The sequence below is a fragment of the Tenrec ecaudatus genome, chromosome 5 (genome assembly GCF_050624435.1).
Source record: "Tenrec ecaudatus isolate mTenEca1 chromosome 5, mTenEca1.hap1, whole genome shotgun sequence".
Lineage (NCBI taxonomy): Eukaryota > Metazoa > Chordata > Mammalia > Afrosoricida > Tenrecidae > Tenrec > Tenrec ecaudatus.
Window position 1 is genome coordinate 52,389,655 of NC_134534.1, and position 21,203 is coordinate 52,410,857.

The 21,203-nt window shown below is 43.2% G+C and overlaps 1 protein-coding gene across 1 annotated transcript in view; it reads right to left on the bottom strand.

Moving 5' to 3' along the window:
- Positions 1–21,203, bottom strand: part of ATP6V0D2 (ATPase H+ transporting V0 subunit d2) — a 66,445-nt gene that overhangs the window by 15,826 nt on the left and 29,416 nt on the right. The window contains exon 4 of the mRNA XM_075550832.1: positions 1,995–2,173. Within this exon, the coding sequence (XP_075406947.1) occupies positions 1,995–2,173 (179 nt within the window). The remainder of the gene's footprint in view (positions 1–1,994; positions 2,174–21,203) is intronic.

Here is a 21,203-nt window from a genome sequence, read left to right on the forward strand (position 1 = left end):
CTACACTTCCTGTGGGATGAGCCAACCTGTGGATCGTGTCGCTAGAGCTTGAGGTTCCTTTGAGACCTGCTTCACCACACTGCTGGTGTGTAAATCGCTTGAGCTTAAAGCTGGTGGATCCTGTCGTCTTGTATTGCTTGAGTTCAATATCCCATCTGGGCCTGCTTCACTAAGCTCCTGAGCTGCTTGCTGACTGTTGGTGGCTCATGCTGCTGTTTGCTGGCTGTGGGCAGACTCTGCCTGCGTTGCCTGAGGGAAGGCTTAGCTGTCTATTTCCTTGACCTTGGACCTGGCAACCCTTGTGACTTCCAGTATCTTAACTGTTTCATGGAAGTAAGTTGAACTGAACCCTTTGTACTGCCGCATGGACTAATTAGCTGTTACATTCCTTTGTGCTGTACAAACCTATCCTCATATATATAATCATAGGTGCCCTGGTTTTGTTTCTCTGGAGAACTTTGCCCAACACACTGCTCAAGCCACCTTGTTAGGACTGGCCAGAGCCCCAAACGCCCAATGACTGACCGATTCCTGAGCTCATGCCCCTCCCTCCGTGCTATGTTGCCTCCAGTATTGGACACATAACGAAGACACATCCTGTTTGTTTTTTTCCCCTAATTTGAAGACCAACTGTTTTGACAAACAGTCAATAGCTAATTGCTAGTGGTAAGAGGGGTGAGGGGAAACAGAGGGGTATTAGGGAACACTATGTGTCTTTCAAGGGTAATGGAGGAAAAATGTAAATTGATAGTCATGATGGTTAACATGGTAAACATAATACCACTGTGTTGCACATGTAAAACAATATTGAAACTGCAAAACAAGGTAAATTGCTGCCGCCCCGTTTTCCTAAACACATTAGACATCTAATGCTTCCCAAACATTAAGGAGCCAATCAAAAACCCAGGAAGCAAAACATTTTTCTTTAAATAAAAATTCCTATCATTTAATTGCCAGAGTGGAGTACAAATTCAAAGGTTTGGAGGTCGGGAGAGCAGCCTAACTCCTCTGCTACAAATAGGTTGTTTGTTACCTTGGGACAGTTGTTTCCTTTTTCTTGATCAGGAAAAAAAATAGAGGACAGTAGATTGATGATGCTATAATGTTTCTTCAGTTTTTAGGAATGTGTATAGTATGATACTGCATTCAAAACTTTAATAGAAAGAACACTTTACAATGACTTTGAAAATCTATATAGGCAGCTATATAATTATGTATTCATACTTGAGGGGCAGTGAGTTATTCATCTAGCCAAAGTCTCTAATTTCCACCCAATGACCTTTTCTGGCATGGATCTGGTAAGAAGGCGGGGAAAGATCCTGATAGGATTTGCCTGAGCATAATGGTGGTGATTCCTAGTCATCCTGCAGCTTATAAAATAAGCTGAAAAGCAGGAAGAGGGATCTCATTACCAGCAGGAGCTGGGAGTGGGACGCCTCTTCTGGCCCTGAGATCCCTGTGCAGCGAATCTCCTGATTCAGAAGACAAGTGTGATATCAGAGGAGGGGCAGCAGAACCACGAACCAGAACAGGAAACATTGGGGGACTCCCCAGCTCATAGAAAAAGTAAAGCAGAGGGTTTGGGGGCAAGAGGCTGACGTGTGGAGTGGAGTCCCATTACTTGGGGAAGCTGACTCACAGCAGTTGAATGGAATACCTTCAAGCTGAGGCTTACTGGAGTGGGGCGTCTCTGGGCACTTAATTCAGGGAGCTGGCTTTGCTGACCCACGGAGCTTGAGCTGAATGCCTTTGGGGAGAGGCTTCCAGCAGAGTGGTCTGGCCCTTTGGCAGTCATTAGCAGTCCCGAAAGAGCTCTGTAACCTGTCCTGGTAAACAACTATCCTGAGTGTTTCTCACTGGCATTGCAACCCATCAGCTCTCTACATAAACCCTTTAATCATGAATACTGTCTGTGAGTTCTGGGTAGCTATGGCAATGGCTATTAGAACGTGGGGAGGTCAAATAGGGACTCTCAATGAAGACAGCGCACACACCTAGTGGTGTTTCAAGCAAGACAGCATTGAAGAGATCTGAAGCTGTTTCTGCAATGTTGACTGCTTCCATTTCCATGAAACTGCCCAGTGGGTGGCACTTAGCCAAGATATCCTTCACAGGCTTTCTTTGCAATGTGCCATTCATCAGCAGGACCACATTGTCTATCATGTAACTGCACCTAGTGGAGAAGAAGTACAGGTGTGAGGCAAACAGCTGCACTGCGAAAAGGAAGCGCCACGTAAGTAAGTGTACAAAACGGAATTTAGGCAAACCCGCTTCCACTGAGGAAATGGCTGAATCCCTTTTTATTTTATGCCGCTCCTCTGGGGTTGGGGAGATGCGCATGGGATAGAGTGACCCTGGGGATATCGTGGATTGAAAGCACGTGTTCTCTGCCGCCTTAGCCAGTGCTTGCTGTCTTAGGTTAAGGGTCAGCTAACTGACTCCAGAGCCATATGCCGCTCTTTCTGTACATACATGTGACTCTGAAGTAAAATTGAAAAAATAAAAAGGATTTTTTTCAGATAGTGATGATTTCATTTCTTTGTAAAAATGTATTTATGGCTCTTGAATAATTTTAAATTAGGGACAGGATTGACTTTTCTATCTCAAAAGTTTGCGGAATCCTGTCTCTGGCCACTGAGTAAACTTGGACTCATGCCTGTGACGTCTTACAGGGCAGAAGTGCTCTGGAGAGCTTTCGTGACTGCGATCCTTACGGAAGAAGAAAGCCGTTTCTTCTGCAGTGCCACTGTCGGTCCAAACCACCAGTGTTTGGGTCACCACGCAAGTGCAATCTGTTTGCGTTACTCCAAAAACCACCCCTTAACCTCGCTGCTGCCTGGTAGGTGATGACTCATAGCACCCCCTACAAGACAGAGTAGAACTGCTCCTGAGAATTCCCGAGGCTGCAACTCTTTACAGGAGTAGAAAGCCCTGTCTTTCCCCCTCGGAGCCTCTGGTGGTTTCAAACTACTGGTCTTTTGGATCGAAGCTCAATACATAACTACTAAGCCACTAGGGCTCTTTTTACGTGACCCAAGGACCTTTGTCGGCAGCTATAGACTTAACCACCTAAACCAAAATTGAACCTGGACTGCTGGGGATATGTCAAAGATGGGCCCTAGACAGTAACTGTCAGCACAGTGAGGCCATGAAATTGAGTTACTGGACTGAGCACTGGTCTCTTGAACCTGGAATGAAACCCATCACTAAGGAGTTAAAGTTTAGTGTTTAAAACAGTTTGTAGTACTTTCCTCCTATGAGGTCAGAGGCGAAAGTTTGGACCATTAATAAATAAACAAACAAACAAAATCCAGATCTCCAAAAGTCAGTTACCCCAAACTCACTGCCATCACTTGTAGCAACCTTACAGACAGAGTAGAACTAACTGCCCGTGTGGGGTTGCGATCGGAAATCTTCAGGGGAGTAGAAAGCCTCATCTTTCTCCTGAGGCACAGCGATTGTTTTCAAACTGCAGACCTCTTGGTCAGCCGCCCGACACATATTTTGTGTGTTTTGTCACCCAATGGAAACTCTGCAGGATATTCTGGGTCATGCTCTCGTCTACTCAGTGTCTGGCAATTAAATTGAAAAGCAAAAAACATCCTTTGCCGAGAATACATAGAGTTTGAGGGAAAGACTGAGGAAGAGTCAATTACAATACATTATAAGGAAGTATCCATTGAAAACGCATAATCATATACGGTGGGTGAGGAGTCCTAGCTGGGCACTAAACTTGTCTGTGAAGTAGACATCCTAGGAGAGCAGAAAATTAACGAAGGAATAATGGTCCAGATAAAAAGTACTGGGGACTGGGGAAAACTGCTTGAAGGATGAAGGAAATGGGCCAGAAGTGAGAGCACCACAGGCCTTATGCTAGGATGGGTCTTTTCCCCAAGCCTTGGAGGCGGCCCTGAGGCTGAACATAGAAAGCCTGCTAGACAAGATGAGGACTTTGACTTTGAGCAGGATGAAGGACACTGAGTGGCTTTTAAGTGGGGTTGGTGATGGGAAGGGGGCCATTGGTTGATTTATATAGAACATAAGCAGAACAAGTGAAGAGGCAAGTAAACACATACTGAGGTGTTTACAAAGTGAACTAAAGCTAATCTAGATCTTGTGAGGTCGGCACAAATCAAACTCAGGTGATTTCAGGATCTTCCTGTTAACCTTCATACTAAATTCTCCTTCGTTGTCAAGAATCACCTGTAGATTTCTAGGTTTCAAAGTTAGTTAACCGGTGGAACCATTTACGGAGATGGGAGCTGTGGAGGAAGAGCTTTTGCAGTGGAGATAGTAAGTACTCAGCAGGAGCCCTGGTGGGATAGTGGTTACTCACTGGAATGCGATCTGCTTGGTGGGCAGTTCAAAACCACCAGCAGCTCCGTGGGAGAAAGACTGGGCTCTCTACTCCTGTAGTCAGTCTCAGAAACCCACAGGGGATTGACTCGGTCGTAGGGAGTAATAGTGCTCAGGAGGAGCCCTGGTGATGTAGTGGTTATGTGTTGGGCTGCAATCCATTAGGATCACAGTTTGAAACCTCCAGCTGCCTCATGGGAGAAAGCCCCGGCTTTCTACTCTGAGTTGCAGCCTTGGCAACTCACATTGCCTAAAAGGGACTCAGAGCGTCTGTAGCCTCTAAGGCAGTGAGCGAGCCAGTGCTCAGCAGTCGTCTTGGAGGCTTTGCCAAGAAGTCCTCAGAAGTCTTGAGTCCTGAAGACAACTGTGGCCCGGAGACCTGAGGGGAGCAATCTGGAGGATGAGGAGGGAGAAGCAAAAGTCCTGGGGCTGATTGAGACCTCATCGTAGAATGTGCAGTAGAACCCGGACTCGACTGCAGCGGTACACAGTGGGATTTTGATGCGAAATGTAGAGAAACTTATACATCGGGCTTCAGCAAACCATCGGAATCCGACCTGATGCACCGCACGTGATTTTTGTTAACAAAAGCAGTTCGTGTTTTGGCCACTCGACGTTAGGAGGCTTTGTTGAGTTGTTTAAACCTTTGGCGGCTGTGTTTCAAGCGGTTTGCTATACTTTTCTTAGTTTTTGTGGCTTTTTGTACTGTTTTTAGATAAAAAGAACATGGGTTCTTTTGAGAAGAATCATCATGATAAAGAACTGTTGAACTGGTTGTCGATTTATTGCTGATATTTTAGGAAGCCCTTGGAGAAAAGTTAAGGAAGCTCCAACAACTGACCACATTCGACAGATTTTTTTTCCAGGGAAAGCCATCCAGGTCCTAGTGAAAAAGGCAAAGAAGGGAAAAACTCCTGAAGAGCAGCTACCGGTTGATTTTACGGAAGGGGACTCCCCTTCCAAACAATGACTCTCTGTCCACAGTCCTCTCCACAGCCGTGTCCACAGATCCAGATCCTCATCAATCTCAAGGTATGGGCCATACTGTAGTTGTTATAAACTTTTAAATAAATGTTGCACTTCTTATTTAAATTACATTATTTAAGCTTGAACTCATTTACTTTGCAAGTTCTGTGTAATGTTTTGTATAAAAAGGCAAGGTTAGAGCAAACGCTTGATGGTCGGGAGTGGATTAATCCGTTTTCAGTTACTTCTAAGGGGAAAAATTGAGTCGAAAGTCGACTGCATGGCATCTCGACGCTCCTTCTTGTACGGATTAGCGTCGAGGTCCGGTGTTCTACTGTGTCTAAGGGTTTTTTCTTTTGAAAGACCTGGGAGGAGGCTGAGAGGGAATGGCTAGATGGTAGGAAGAAAGCCGGAGGCCAGAGGAGGGGTCTGAGTGTTAGAGGGTGCAGAGAAGGCAAAGTGAAAGTGAAACAAAAGTGTCCGCAATGTAGTGACTAAGAACTCACCTGTGTCCACAGCGAACCTGTTTGGAATATTGCATTTGTGCGCGCGCCGGAACGGGGCAAGGCAGGGAAGGCAGGGCTCTGATCACTGTGTGCTTTAAAGGAGCGAGATGCATAAGCGTTTAAAGATTCTTTTTGAAATAACAAGTTGGCTTTAAAGAAAGGAGAAGGAAATTGTCTGGAGACCCAGGGGCCCAGGCAGCTCAAGATGTATTTAGACAGTGTTGTTGCTCACGAGGGAAGTGAAGATGGTTAAGTGTTGGGGGGAAGGAGACGTTCAAGAAGGTGAGGTTAAAGATTCACAAGCGCATCCCCCTTCATTGACGGAGGGTCTCGAGATCTGACGGCGATGGGACCCTTAACCACTGACCCAAATTGGGCTTGGAAAACCACACCTTTCCTGAGAAGAAATGAACTCAGACCCCTGGAAGCGGTGTTCCCAGAGCTGGCTGTAGGGGTGACCTGTTGAGGACCTCACTTCTGGCTGGACAAAAGCAGCGGCTACAATTTGCCCCCAATGAAAATTCTAACGAAAAATGTTTTTGAAGCAGGCAATGATGCCCTTTGAAAAAGCACATGACTAGAAAGTGTCTTTGCTTCCCAAACAGCAGTACTGTTTGGATATTATAAAAAAAAAAACAAACACACCTTTTCATCTCTTAAGATGATATTAAAATGGGAATGCTGTTTTAACCGTCCCTTTATGGCTCAGAAGCAATTACCTGGGAGGGGAATTGCTAACACTTAATAATTCTTAGCAGGCTCCAGACACTTAATTTTCCTCCACAGCAGCCCCGACATGTAAAAGCATGTAAGCTGCTCGCATTTCCAATTTACAGAGCACCATTAGACCAATGTTGATAAGCAACAATGCCAGGGATTCAGCTCACAAGTAATGCATTGCCCTTTGCCTGTACGGTATGTATAAAGCTGTATCCATGGGTACCCATGTATGTGCCTGTACATGTATGTGTATGGTGAATTTTCTTTTCTACCTGAGAGGCTATGCTATATATTGTCAAGAGTAAGGGCTTCAAAAATGAGATTCATATTTATTTCCATCTTTACTAAGTAGCCTGGCCTCTAAAATGGAAAAATACCACTGCTTTTCCTAGTTTTGCTCAGGACACCCAATGAGAACCCAGGACTTTGACCCATGGTGAGGAGATTCTTTTTGAAAAGCAGGGAGGCTTCTTTGAGGATTAAGGGGGGCCTGACCCAAACCCTGGTATTTTCATTCGCCTCATATGCATGTGAAAATTAGACACTTGCTACATCTGAATTATGGTGCTGGCAACGAATATTGGAAGTACAGTGGGTTGCCAAAAAACAAAACAAAACAAAACAAAACCAATCTGGGTTGGAAGAAGTACAGCCAGACTGTTCATTAGGATAGCGGCTCTCAAACTTCCAGAGGCCGCGACCCTTTCATACAGTTCCTCATGTGGTGCTGACCCCTAACCATAACATTATTTCCGTTGCTACCTCATAACTGTAATTTTGCTACTGCTATGAATCACCATGTAAATATCTGATATGCAGAATGTATTTTTATTGTGACAAATTGAACCATAATTAAACATAATTAAAGCATAGTGATTAATCACATGCTTACATACAATATGTAATTATATATTGTGAAATATTTATGTGCTTTCCGATGGTCTTAGGCAACCCCTAGGAAAGGGTCATTTGACTCCCAAAGGGGTCTCGCCCCACAGGTTGAGATCCGCTGTTCTAAGGAAAAGAACTAAGACAGCTTCAGAATAAATGGCCCATGACATCCCTGAAGGCACAGTTACTAAACTGGTGGACAGATGCATTGTAATGATTCTATTGGGGGGGGGGGAATGAACTTGATCTTTAGAATAGTTGAAGATTCACAGAAAAAAATATGAAGATAGTACAGAGAGTCCCCTATCTCCTATGCCCAGCCTCTCCTATGACTAATATAAGGTATACTTGGTACCTCGTAATGAAACAATATCGATCCACTTTTATTAACTAAACTACATTGAAGCCAACTGGTCAGGTACTTTGTAAGATCCCTATTATTGGAATTTTCCAATGTCTTTGAGATTGAGGTTATGGATTGAGTGGGGGCATGGGTAGGGAAACAGGTAAAGTAATATTTTCATCACATCATGTCAAGGATATGTGCTGGAAACATAATTTATGAATATTAATGTTGGCCTTGATCACCTGGCTGAGGTAGTATGTGTCAGGTCTCTCCACTACTTTTGCCCATACTGTACTCTTCAAAAGAATACACTGCCCCCATTTAGGGAAAGGGAAATTATGATACCCCTCCTTGAATATGAAATATCTACATAAATTATTTCAGATTCTTCTGCATATTTGAGAAAATGGCCAGAAAAAGAAGCCATATCTGACTACTTTGGGCTATATAAGGGAGAAGGAAAATCAATTTCCATACGAGCAAAAGGCTTATTGTCACAGGGCAGTGGTCGGGCATGCCTCCCCCCTCCTTCCTTCTTCTGACAACAACAAGGCTCCCATGACACTTGAGAGAAAAGTAGAGTGCCATGGCCTCCTCCCGCCTTCAGAATCATATGGCTGTTTATCATCATTGTATTCAACACTCTTTTTCCCCTCAAAAGCTTTATTGGCATATAATTTACACATTATATAATTCAGTCGTTCAATGACATCAAGCGTCCTGCAATCATCACCACAGTCAGTCCAGGGACATTTTCCTTAATCTTCTACTCATCCTTACCAGCTCCCCAATCCCACTCCCACCCCAGCCTCCCCTGCTGTACTTTAAGGGACCATTACTCCACTTTCTGTCTCTATAGATTTACCTATCCTGGATTTCATATATAGAAAAACAAACAAACAACAGCAAACTAATAAGAATAACAAAATAAAACACTGAAAACTCAATCGAAAAGAAAGTAGAAAATATTAGAAACTGTAACAAACCTAAACGGACCATAGGAAGACAGAGTGCTAAATTTTAACCTAACCGCTTCTGCAACGATCCACTTTCCAATGCATTCTGCATGTTGGCAAGCCTTTTCACATCTGTGGTCCATGGTCAGAGGGGATTCAGCAAGGGCTTAATCCATGTATATTTTCCCTTCACTTAAAAAAACCAAACAGCTTTAAAATGGATCAGAAGGTAGATCAAATGATAAGATATTACCCTTTGACCTAACTATGCCTGCTATAATTGACTTTACAATCTCTGTCTGATAACATGGCTATTCACATCCCTCAACTATGATCATAAGGAATTCACTGGAGGCTGCATCCATGTGGGGACCCTGCCGATGAATTCTGGGATTCCACTGTCATCCATAGTCTTCTCCAAACCAAGTGTCCAAAATTTAAGCTCTGATGTCATTCCCTCTTTTAGATTTGGATTATATTCTTTGCAATCCTTGGACCACACAGGCTAGTGTACATCCTCCATGTGGACTTAGTTGATGCCTCACTTAGTTGACTGCTTATTTGAAAATAAGCCTTTAAGACTCCAGACAGTATTATTTCTGATAGCTGGTGTGATGGTTAGGTTTATTGTGCTACCTAGGCTTCCGTAGGGACATGTGGGCAGAGTTTAATCAGGTTGTAGCTTGATTGGTGGTAGACTGAGATAAATGGCTATGCAGAGCCAGCCTTTTCCTCTTTCTCCCTGGGGATCAGACCAGCATGCTGCTCCTTGAGTTAGTCCTATGCCTCAACCGTATGCTGCACTACCTGTGGGTTGAGCCACCCCATGTATTGTGTCACCTTGTTGTGCATTGCTAGGGCTTGAGGCTCCATTGAGACCTTCATCACACTGCTGGTGGATTGTGTTACTCTACCTGAGTGGACTGGCATAATGCTGCTAGAGCTAGTCCTTTGCCTCAACTGTGTGCTGTACTGCCTGTGGGCAGTAACACTGTGTGATCCTGCACCATCCTCCCAATTGTTGTTTGAGTCCACAGTCGCAGATGTCAATCCAACTTGTTGGGGCCCTTTCTCCTTTCACTGCTCTTCTACTTACCAAGCATGATGTTCTTCTCCAGGGGCTGGTCTCTCCTAACATGTATAAAGTATGTGCAGTAAAGTCTTGCCATCCTTGCCTCTAAGAAGCATTCTGGTTGTACATCTTCTAAGACAGATTCGTTTGTTGTTTGGTCAATCTGTGGTACTTTCAATATTCTTTGCCACACTATGCTTCAAATGCATCCATTATTTTTAAGTCTTCCATATTCAGTGTCCAACTTTCATATGCATATGAAGTGATTAAAAATATTCTGATTTTGGTCAGACTCACCTTAGTCCTTAAAGTAACTTCTTTGCTTTTCAACATTTTAAAGAGGTCTTGAGCAGCAGTTTTACCCACTGCAATGGTCTTTTGGTCTCTTGATTGCTGCTTCTATGAGCACTAATTTTATGCCCAGGAAAAATGAAATTCTGATATAGCATCTGGGGTCTTAAAGGCTTGAAGATAAACAAGCAGGCATCTAGCTCAGAAGCAAAAAAGCCCACATGGAAGAAGCACACCAGCCTGTGTGACCACAAGGTGTGGAAGGGATCAGGTATCAGGCATCATCAGAACAAAAAAACCAAATCATTGTAAATGAGGGTGAGTGCAGATTGGAAACCCAAAGCCCATTTGTAGGCAACTGGACACCCCTTTACAGAAGGGTTGCCGGGAGGAGATGAGCCACTCAGGGTGCAGTGTAGCAACGATGAAACATACAACTTTCCTTTAGTTCTCAAATGCTTCTTCCCCCCACTATCATGATCCCAATTCTACCTCACAAATCTGGCTAGACCAGAGGATGTACATTGGTATAGATAGGAACTGGAAACACAGGGAAACCAGGGCAGATGATCCCTTCAGGACCAGTGGTGAGAGCGGCAATACCTAGAGGGTAGAAGGGGGGTGGGGTGGAAAGGGCAAACTAATTACAAGGATCTACCTATAACCTCCTCCCTGGGGGACGGACAACAGAAAAGTATATGAAGAGAGACGTCTGACAGTGTAAGATGACAAAATAATAATTTATGAATTATGAAGGGTTCATGAGGAAGGGGGGAGTGGGGAGGGAGGGGGAAAATGAGTAGCCGATATTAAGGGCTCAAGTAGAGTCAAATGTTTTGAGAATGATGAGGGCAACAAATGAACAAATATGCTTGACACAATGGATCATGATAAGAATTGTACGAGCCCCCAATAAAATGATTTAAAAAGAAAACATAAAGATGAAATTCTTATTAGTTGGTTTTACTACTTCTCAAACTACTGACATGATAAAATCATTTTAAAAAATGTACTTATATTAGAAGAGTGAACAGGACACATGACCTACCACCACCCCAAACCTAACCCCAACAACAACAAAACTTATGGGACTGGAAAGAGATGTTGCAGAGGAAGTGAAGAGGGGTGAGATGGTAAACAGAGGAAAGAGAGAAAATCTTATCACAGAATGCAAGAGACAGAGAAAGTGAATGACTGTAAATCCCAAGGTGAACCACAAAAGGGTGTAGTAATCTGAGTGGTTTTGGTACCATGATGGGGTAGATAACAATGCTAAAGTGGGTGGAGTAAGAATTGTGAAGGTAGAAAAAAGTGAGTATACAACAATGATTGTAGGGAACCCAAGAGGAGAATAAACCCTGTATATGTTCTAAGTAGACACTTTTGAATTGGTTTCTACCCAACCTTCCACGAACCACACCATGGACTCAGCACAATGATGATCTTAGAAGCTTGCCTGATGGGGAACATGTAATCCCCCATAGGTCCCACCAGAAGGACTTGATGTGGAAGCCTGACTGAATGAACTGCGCCCTACCTCAAACTACCTGTAGCCCTTGGACTTCGGACTCAAATTCCCTGATGGGAGATGAAGCAAATGTTGGTTACCCCAAGACTGTAGAAGTGGTGGTCATTGGAGCTTGATTGGATCCTTTACTTAGCAAGCATCCAATGAAAGGGGACCCAGCATCACCATATATAGACTATCTCAATGCCCTCCTAGCATTAATATGACAGGTATTGACCTGACAGGCAAGGATCTGGTTTTGTAAGGAATGTTACAGGAAAATTTCCTCTAGCACCAACCTCCATGCTCAATGTAAAGAGGGCTTAATCATTTAAGAATTCAATCTGCACAAAGTAATAACTCATGGGTTGCAGTTCGCAACTGGACTATGCTCGCATAACCTCCTTTTCTCAACAGTACCATAAACTATGCCATTAGGAAAATCATTGATGTTATCAGTGGAATCACTTTATACCCCCAGGGTTCATAACCCATGGACAAGCAGATGGTCTCTGGGCTCCCACGTAATTCTATCCCCAACCCAAGAGCATTTAGTTCTTATAACATGGCCCTCTTGATACTCTTCTTCATGAAGTGATCACTGAAGACATGGTGCTACAGCAAAGTGTGGGGAAGAAAACACAACATGTTGTCCAGCTTTCAATTGGAAGAGTGGCTGGGATCTTAAAGGCTTGTATTCAAGCAAGCAGTCATCTAAGGGAGGGGTCTACTAAGTTCATATGGAAGAATCACACTAGCCTGTGTGATCCAAAGATGAAAATAACAAAATCCAGATATGATAAAGGGGAAAGTATAAGAGCTTAAATTGGGAACACCCACATTGTAGAAGGCCATGGAAGAGTGGGAGCCCCAAACCTGTCTGCAGAGTCCCTACCTGGATTAAACCTCTGGCAGATCTCCTCTGGCCACGGTTAAGGGACATAACAGCTTTGCTAACAGACAGAGACTATTGTAAACTTGATCATGGGGGATGGAGCTGCAGTATAATAGGATACCTGGTCAGTTGACCTCCCTCTTGACCCAACCTGAATTTGCTCTAGGTTTAAATATTTCTTGCTTCTTCCATGACGGACATGTCCTCTCTGGCTTCTTTTAATACTGCTACTGGTCTTTTGTTGTTGTTGTTCCTCCTCATGGTTTTTAGGTTATTTTTGCTTTGTTTTTGTTTTGATTGTTTCTGTTATGTTTCCAGTTTACGAAACACAGGAGTGGATGTATAGAGACAATAACTGATGCAATGTTTATCAGGGATGGGGGAGGGTGATAGGAATTGGGGAGCAACAACTGAATGCAGGAGGGGGCAGGATTCACTAGAACTAATTATGCTGATGTATACAGAACTTTAAAAATCGAGTTAACTATCGGAGTGTGTGACATGAATTTTATGTGAAAACTTTAAAGAAAATGAGTGTAGACTATCCTTCCCAAAAGTTTGGCCCTAAGGGACATACAGGCTAGAATATCACATCTTCATATAGTCACAGTGAAAATGCAGTCAGATAGTATATACAAATAGTTTTCAATCAGTAAGGATGTTGTCATCATAGAAGGAGTTCAAGCTTTGGAAGAGGTAAACTTGATTCTAAGCCCAGCTCTGCTACTTAAAAACCGGTCTAACAAGAGCTCCGTTTCCTTCTAAAGTGGAAGCGTTTATTCCCTCTTAAGTGGTTGACATTGGAAATAGTAGTACCAGAGGAAACATCCTGGAAGGGTGAGCTGGATAAAGAGAAAGATGTTTTCCCATAAATTGGACGTTGCAAGAATGGAAGCAGAAAATTATATGCCATGTAATCTTTAATTTGAGCAATGTGTACTTTTTAAAAAAGTTTATTAGGGTTTCCTTTTGACAACCAGTTTCCTCTGTGGACAACTTCCAGGATCAATGCCAGGAGAAAGAGCTACCGGAGCCACAATGTGTACTTTTAATGTTACCAGTGGGCTTCCCCGTGGGAGAAAAGATGAGCCTTTTGGCTCCTGTACAGATTTATACTCAGAAACCCAGAGGGGGAGTTTTGCTCTGTCCTATAGGGTCTCTGTGAGTCAGAAGGGACTCTCTGGCAGGGAGTGAGTGGGTTTCAGTGAGCTGTGGTGGTGTAGAAAGTTCTATGTTGGGCTGCTACAAGGTTAGAAGTTTGAATTTACCAGCTACCCTAAGGGAGATAGGTGAGGTTTTCTGTCTCAGTGAAGATTTATAGCCTTGAAATCCCAATGGGACTGCTCGACTTTGCCTGTAGACCGATCACTGTAGTTTTATTACTATTATTATTACTATTGAGTTCTAGCCAATGGAATCATTTAAATTAGCCTCTTGCTCAAGGAAAATAAGAAAGTATCGACCCAGGCGTGGTCAGTGGTACGGGCAGTTGGAAGACTGTGAACATTCCCAAACCATAATCTTGTTACCTGTTGGGATTCTAACTCCGAGCCTGATCTACACCTGTTTTACAAAACCTGCTTTATAAAATTCTGTTCTGCATCTTGGGACTTAGACATACGTTTGGATGATTATTATCTTTGTAATGTATTCTGTGCGACATCTAAACATAAATGTCTAAAGCTTTCCCTCCAAACGTTTGTCACAATGGTAACCACTTCTTTTTAAAAATAGCAACGAATCCCTATGTTACATGGAGGTCCTTCAATACTTTCCATGTGAAACTTCCCCCCTTTGGCTGGACTGAATAGCAAACAGCTTGCGGATGACAGACTCATTCATTAAAAGCTTTGCAACTGAGATTTGGGTCTGTCAGAGGAACCTGAGAAATCACATATTTGTCAGGCCTTGATTGGTCCCAGGGCCTTTCTATTCAGAGAGTCAACACCCTTTCATCCCAAAACACCTAAGACTATGTGTTGTTCTGCTTGCGGTGACTTGAGAAGTATGGGCTATCTCAGCTAGGTCACAGTAGAGCATAGGAAAATGCAGGCACGTAAGATGGAAAGAACTGGAGGCAGTGGGGGTGAAATATAGTTGGTGTGCTTTAAAGGTGTTTTCATTACTTACAGGCTCAATTGCTTTCCCTCAGTGCGCTGACTGCTTTCTTAATTGGTTCAACCATTAGTGATAACGGCATGGAAGATTAAGAACCATGTTGCCAGTGGCTAAAATACTTGTCCCCGCCCACCAATGTTTTCATTTTTAAATGCTGGTTTCCCTTGATGACCTGGGCAAGCATTGCAGCCATTCCCTAGATTTGGTCAGTCTGCAGCTTAACCACACCTGGTCCAGTGGGGCAGCCGTGGCATTTTGCCTAATTTGCTACAAAGCCTGATGGGTTGCGAGCACAATGACATGGACACTGTGTGCTCCCTAGACTCGCCAGCTTGGGGAGCATTTATCACTGCCCTGAAGGTTCCCTTTTTAAAGTGGAGGATCATTAATTTTGCTGTCACCTTCATTTTCCCTTCTAGCAAACTCAACCCCCGAGAAACTATTCAGAGGTCAGCCTTGCCCATAATCACAGAGTTTGGATCAAGACTGCAGATCACTCTGCGTTTCCCAAGCCCTTGGTAGTTCCGGAGTTTTGCCGTTAGTTGAAATCCTTCCAGTCACATTCAAATACACATTTTCCATGAAACTTTTACATATCCCCAGCAAGAAGTGATACATTTGGTTGTGTTCCCCACCTCCCCCTAAGTTCCTGCATTATGCTTCTCTGGGGTTCAATTAGTTTTCAACATACGTTAGAAGTAGCCGTGGCACCTTTATCTAATAGGAGATAGAATGTGACTTCCAGTACTAGTCTGCCTCTGATTGGCTATGTGTTCTTAGGCAAGCCATTTTACAAGTTAATTTCAAACATAATTATTTATAAGTAATGCTTATCTATCTTTAGTATGATATCCTTGAAGATGGGTATACTGTTGAGTATTTATATATATTTGTGACTTCCAAGAGGCCTGGATTTGACTTTTTTATCAACTAGGGACATAATGATAATTTCTCAATGGATAATTTAATTTTTCTCTATCTTCATACAAATACATGCTTGATACATGCGGCCACAGAGAAATAGAAGTGAAGAGTATCTTGCTCCCCTGCTCTCTGTTTCAGAATTATAGATGTCAAGTCCTTGCTTTTCCTCTGATTTCTTCATTCAGGAGAATTATAGTACTAGAGAGCTTGCTCCAATGTGGCCCTTCCCTGTCCATGCATGCAAATATTCTGATAACTTATAAGAAAACAGTAATGAAGGGGTCTTTCTTGTCACTTGCACATGCTCAACATGCGTCTGCCATAACCCTTATTATACTAGAAATACCTAGAGCAGTAGGTTTTAGAGAATTTTATTTCTAACAAGGAAAGAAAGAAAAAACAAACCAACCAAAACATAGCCCAGAAGGGAGGAAGCAGTAAGACTCCCCCTGTGCAGGCAGTGATGCTGTTGCAGTAGTACTTGAAATAACAAAGAAACGAGCCAGCCAAGATTATCAATAGGGGAATGACTATATACATTCGGGTGCACGCAACATATGGGATAGAAAGTATTTGTTAAGTAAGGTAGATCCATATGTGCTTTGTGGAAAAGAATCTAAATAGGTGACGTGAAAACAAGACCAATTGTAGATAATAAACACGATGTTACTTTTATTAAATCCTCCATAAAACCAACTCTGTGTTTATCATCTATACCCAGGGCTGTTGAGTCAATTGCCATTTATAAAGAGCAGAGCAGAACGCTCGGGCGTCCAAGGCTGCAGTCCTTACGGAAGCGGACTGCTACTTCCTTCCAAAGAGTGGGTGGTGGCTCAAACAGCTAACTCTTTGGTTAGCAGCCAAGTGCTTAACCACTGAGCCATCAGGGCTCCCTTTAACATAATGCTTATAAATACTTACATATGTATGAAATGTGTTTTCACATTGAAAAAATATGTAGAGACATTCACTAAACTGACAAAAGCTACCCCTAGGCTTTGGGAAACATGTATTGAAGTTCGTAGTATTTATTTCATTTCTGTTTACATATCCAAAAGAAACAAAACCAAACTACAATAATATCAGTGCCACCTCATAAAGTCGCTGAGAGAAAACAAACTTGACCACCACAAAGAGAGAAGGGTTGAGAGCGAAGCCTGCTATTTGGACCCAGCATCCATGTGCTGACAACCCTCTAGACCTAGGGCAAGGTTGATGCCAAGACTCATGGAGATCTTTAAGGGATGCTGGGACCACAGGTGTTGAAAGGAGATAGGAGACAAAGGCCTAGAGTCTGAACAGATTGAGAGAGCCTTCCCCCTAGACCATGTACCCTGAATTTAGACATCTGGTCTCCTAAACTCTCAGAGAAAACTTTTAAAAATACTGGGAAGATTAAACAAATTAACACATGTAAAGTGATTATAAAAGGGCTGAGTTATACAAAAAACAGACAAAAAACTAAGCAAACCCACTGCTGTTGAGTTGATTTCAACTCATATTGATCTTCTAGAACAGAGTAGAAGGAGTAGCTTCCAGTTTAACATGTAAGCCACAGACTTGAACAGCACTGGACTTACCCACTTCAACAACTGTGTCAGTTGTTTCCCAGAAATAAATTAGATCTACGTATCACTAGTTTTGATTTTTGTAGAGAACCCAGCCAAACCCATGAGCTGACTCTGATGTAGATGAGAAATACTTAACTATCAATAGGACCTCACCTAGTCTACAAAACACTGGCTAGGGATCTTTTTCTAAAAGTACAATGATTTCTTCCATCTGCAAGAAAGACACAAGAAATATATGTAAACTAGAGTTGCAAGTTCAATTAAAAACTTAAAACAAAACAGGACAGCCTGCTGATTTTGTGGAGCCCAGTACAAAATAGAAATACGGATCCCCTTAGCAAAACTACGTGTTTACCTGTGTGGAGTCACTATGAGTCAAAAATGACTCACTGGCAGTGAGAATGGTTTTAGATCTTAATGGAGTCCTGGTGGCACAGTATTCACATATTGGGCTGCTAACCACAAAGTCAGCAGTTCAAAGCCACCAGCTGCTCTGCAGGAGAAAGACTGAGCGTTCTACTCCCAAGAAGAGTTACACTCTCAAAAACCCACAGCGGAAGTTCTATCCTGTCCAATACGGTCACTATGAGTCAGCAATGACTCAATAGCAGTGGGTTTGGAGTTTAAAAAAAAGAATTAAAAAAAAAGAATTAAGAATTACATGGAGGCAATAGCAGAACACTAGAACCAGACTGGGACCTTTTGTGAGTAAATGGCATAGGGGCCATCTTGGACCTCCTCTGTCCATACAAGGGAGAAAGGGAGGGTGACTCCTGACCGGTCCGCAGCATGTCGCCTTGAGGCAGTGGGCAGCCATGCCGCCACGCTCCGTCTTCTTACCTTATTCTGACACTGATTGTTCCTCTCACAACACTCTGTTTTTGTCTGCGCCTGGCAATCTGTCACACGGGCCACTCAGAACTCTGAGACCATACACACGCCACCAGGACTCCTACCGAGTTACAGTGAACACTAAATGTATTTCAACAACAGTTCAAAGAAAAATATGTGCTTCTTTTCAATTAAAAAAAAGATAGAAATAAGGACAACAGTTACCTTGATTAACACCACAGTGCATTTCAGACTCCCAAATCTCTGACTACGGTAATTTGTTTGAGGAGTAGTATATATTTGAGTATAGGCTGACCCTAATATCAGCTGAGGCACCTATTTTACCACAAAAACTGCATTAAAAATGTGCTGAATGTCAGGGAATAACACTGGGGACACACTGTGGGAATTGTGCCCGCTTGGACCCCACCACACCAAGGCGAAACACTAAGAGCATGCAACAGAACAGCAAGGTGAGCACAGCAAAGAAGTCCCCAGAACACCAAAATAGACCATAGGGCCAGGGTGTGGCACTCCATCAGACTCCACCACAAAACACACCTAAAGGTCAATAAATAGAACTTCAACTATTTATAGGCTTTTAAAAATATTAGCTCTTGTTGTTGGAGCTATTGTTTTATTTTCAGTTGTTGCTTTGTTTTGTACAGTCTTGTGTTTGTGCATATTATTATCTCTGCGGGTCTATCTAGATAAGATAGGTGGGATAAAAAAGTCAGAGGAGAAAACAACAGAATGACAGTTCTGGAGGAGCATGGGAGACGGGAAGGCAGGGGGGTGGGGGGATGTGTGTGAAGGGGAAGAAGTGGATGTTAACAAACCCAGGGACAAGGGAACAACAAGTGATCCAAAATCAATGGCGAGGAGGGTGTAGGAGATCTGGTAGGGCTTGATCAAGGGCAATGTAACCCAGAAGAATTATGGAAACACAAATGAAGGCTGAACATGATAGTGGGACAAAAGGAAGGTAAAAGGAAATATAGGAAAGAACTAGAAGGCAAAGGACATTTATAGAGGTCTTAATACAGATATATATATAAAATGGGGAAATAGATCTATGTGCATATATTTATAGGTTTAGTACTAAGGAAGCAAATGGACATTGGGCCTCTACTCAAGTACCCTCTCAATACAAGAACACTTTGTTCTAATAATCAGGCACTCTGAGATGCTTACCTTCCTGACACTATCACTGAAAACAAAGTGTGTACATAAGCAAATGTGGTGAAGAAAGCTGATGGTGGCCAGCTGTCAAAAGAGATAGTGTCTGGGGTCTTAAAGGCTTGAAGATAAACAAGTGGCCATCTAGCTCAGAAGCAACAAAGTCCACATGGATGAACCACACCAGTCTGTGTGATCATGAGGTGTCTATGGGATCAGGTATCGGGCATCAAAGACTCAGAGCAAAAAATCATATTATTGTGAATGAGGGGGAGTGTGGAGTAGAGGCCCAAAGCCGATCTGTAAGCAATTGGACATCCCCTTACAGAAGGGTCATGGGGAGGAGACGAGACAGTCAGGGTGCAGTGTAGCACCAATGAAACATGCAGTCTTCCTCTGGTTCTTTAATGCTTCCTCCCTGCCACAATCATAACTCTAATTCTACCTTACAAATCTGGCTAGACCAGAGCATGTACATGGATACAGATAAGAGCTGGAAACACAGGGAATACAGGACAAATTAACTCCTTGGGACCAATAATGAGAATAGCAATACCAAGAGGGTAAGGGGAAAGTGGGGGGAGAAAGGGGGAACTGATCACAATGACCTACATATAACCCCCTCCCTGGGGGATGGACAACAGACAAGGGGGTAAAGAGAGACATTGGACAGCGCAGGACATTAAAAAATAATTTATAAATTATCAAGGGCTCATGAGGGAGGAAAAGGAGGGAGGGGAAAAAACGAGGCGCAGTCACAAAGGGCTCAAGTAGAAAGAAAATGCTTTGAAAACGATGATGGTAACATATGTACAAATGTGATTTACACATGGATGGATATATGGATTGTGATCAGAGTTGTATGAGCCCCCAATAAAACAATTTATAATACAAAAATGTGCTGAAAAACTCGACTTACGCACGAGTACATACGGTATTTGCTTTGGAAAATAACCTACTGGAATCAGACGCGCCCCCTGGTGGCTGAATTGGTGCCTAGTCATCCAGTAGATGGACAAGGGAAAGAACATGTGCTGCAGGAAGCCCAGCAGTGCAGTAGAGGAAGCTTGGTGATAACTGAAGACCCACCAGCCACTGTGAGAAATGCCTAGTAGGCTGCTCCCAGAAAGGAAACCGTATGGATTCATTCTGCTTTTCGATCGGGTGATTATTGATAACGACCAAGAGTCCCTGGTGGTATACACCACTGGCTTAAAGGTTGTCAGTTAGAACCTACCCAGAAGCCCATTGGAGGCAGGCCTGAGGATCTGCTCCTGACAGCCTTGAAACTCCTGGGGAACAGGGCTGCAATCAACTCCACGGAAACAAACAACAACCCTTAAACCCACTGCCATTGAGTCAATTCTGACTCACGGCAACCCTACCAGACAAAGTAGAAATGCTCTTAAGGTTTCCAAGACTGTACAACTCTAATGGGGTAGGCAGCCTCCTTTTTCCCCTTCAAAGTAGCTGGTGGGTTTTGACCACTGACCTTACAGTTAGTAGCTCTCTACTGAATCCATTATAATGCCAGGGGAGAACTTAGTGATTCCATTCTAAGCCTTTCCACGTTATTTCTTTAATCTCTAGCCACTTGCTGATCTTGTGTGTGATTGCCAACCCACCAGGCGTTCTTTGACGTTAAGCCCCATGTTTATGTTCTCACTGGCCACAGATGCTGCCACATTCAAACATGCTCCCATCCTCCAACACAGACAGAGCTTCCGTCATGAAAACATTTCTCATCCACAGGCAGAACACCACATATTGTAGTGCACAGATAAACTTCGCGTCCTATTTCTGTGCACTGTGTGTAAGATAAATCAAAAAGCCCCGCTGCCAAGGTGCCAGTTCATATCTGCAGTTTATTCTAAACAAAGGATGTGTAAACATGTCGCTGCCATTAGGTGGCTGCAGACAAGTACTTAGAGTAATACCCTTGCCTTGCTCTTGGTAGGGTGTGGGGAAAACAAGCCCAAGCAAGACAGTGGCATCTGAGGGGATCTGCTGGTCCAGTGAAATTCAAGGAGTGAGGTCGGCGAGAAGGCTGGGCTGACTGCTGTGGATTCCTCAA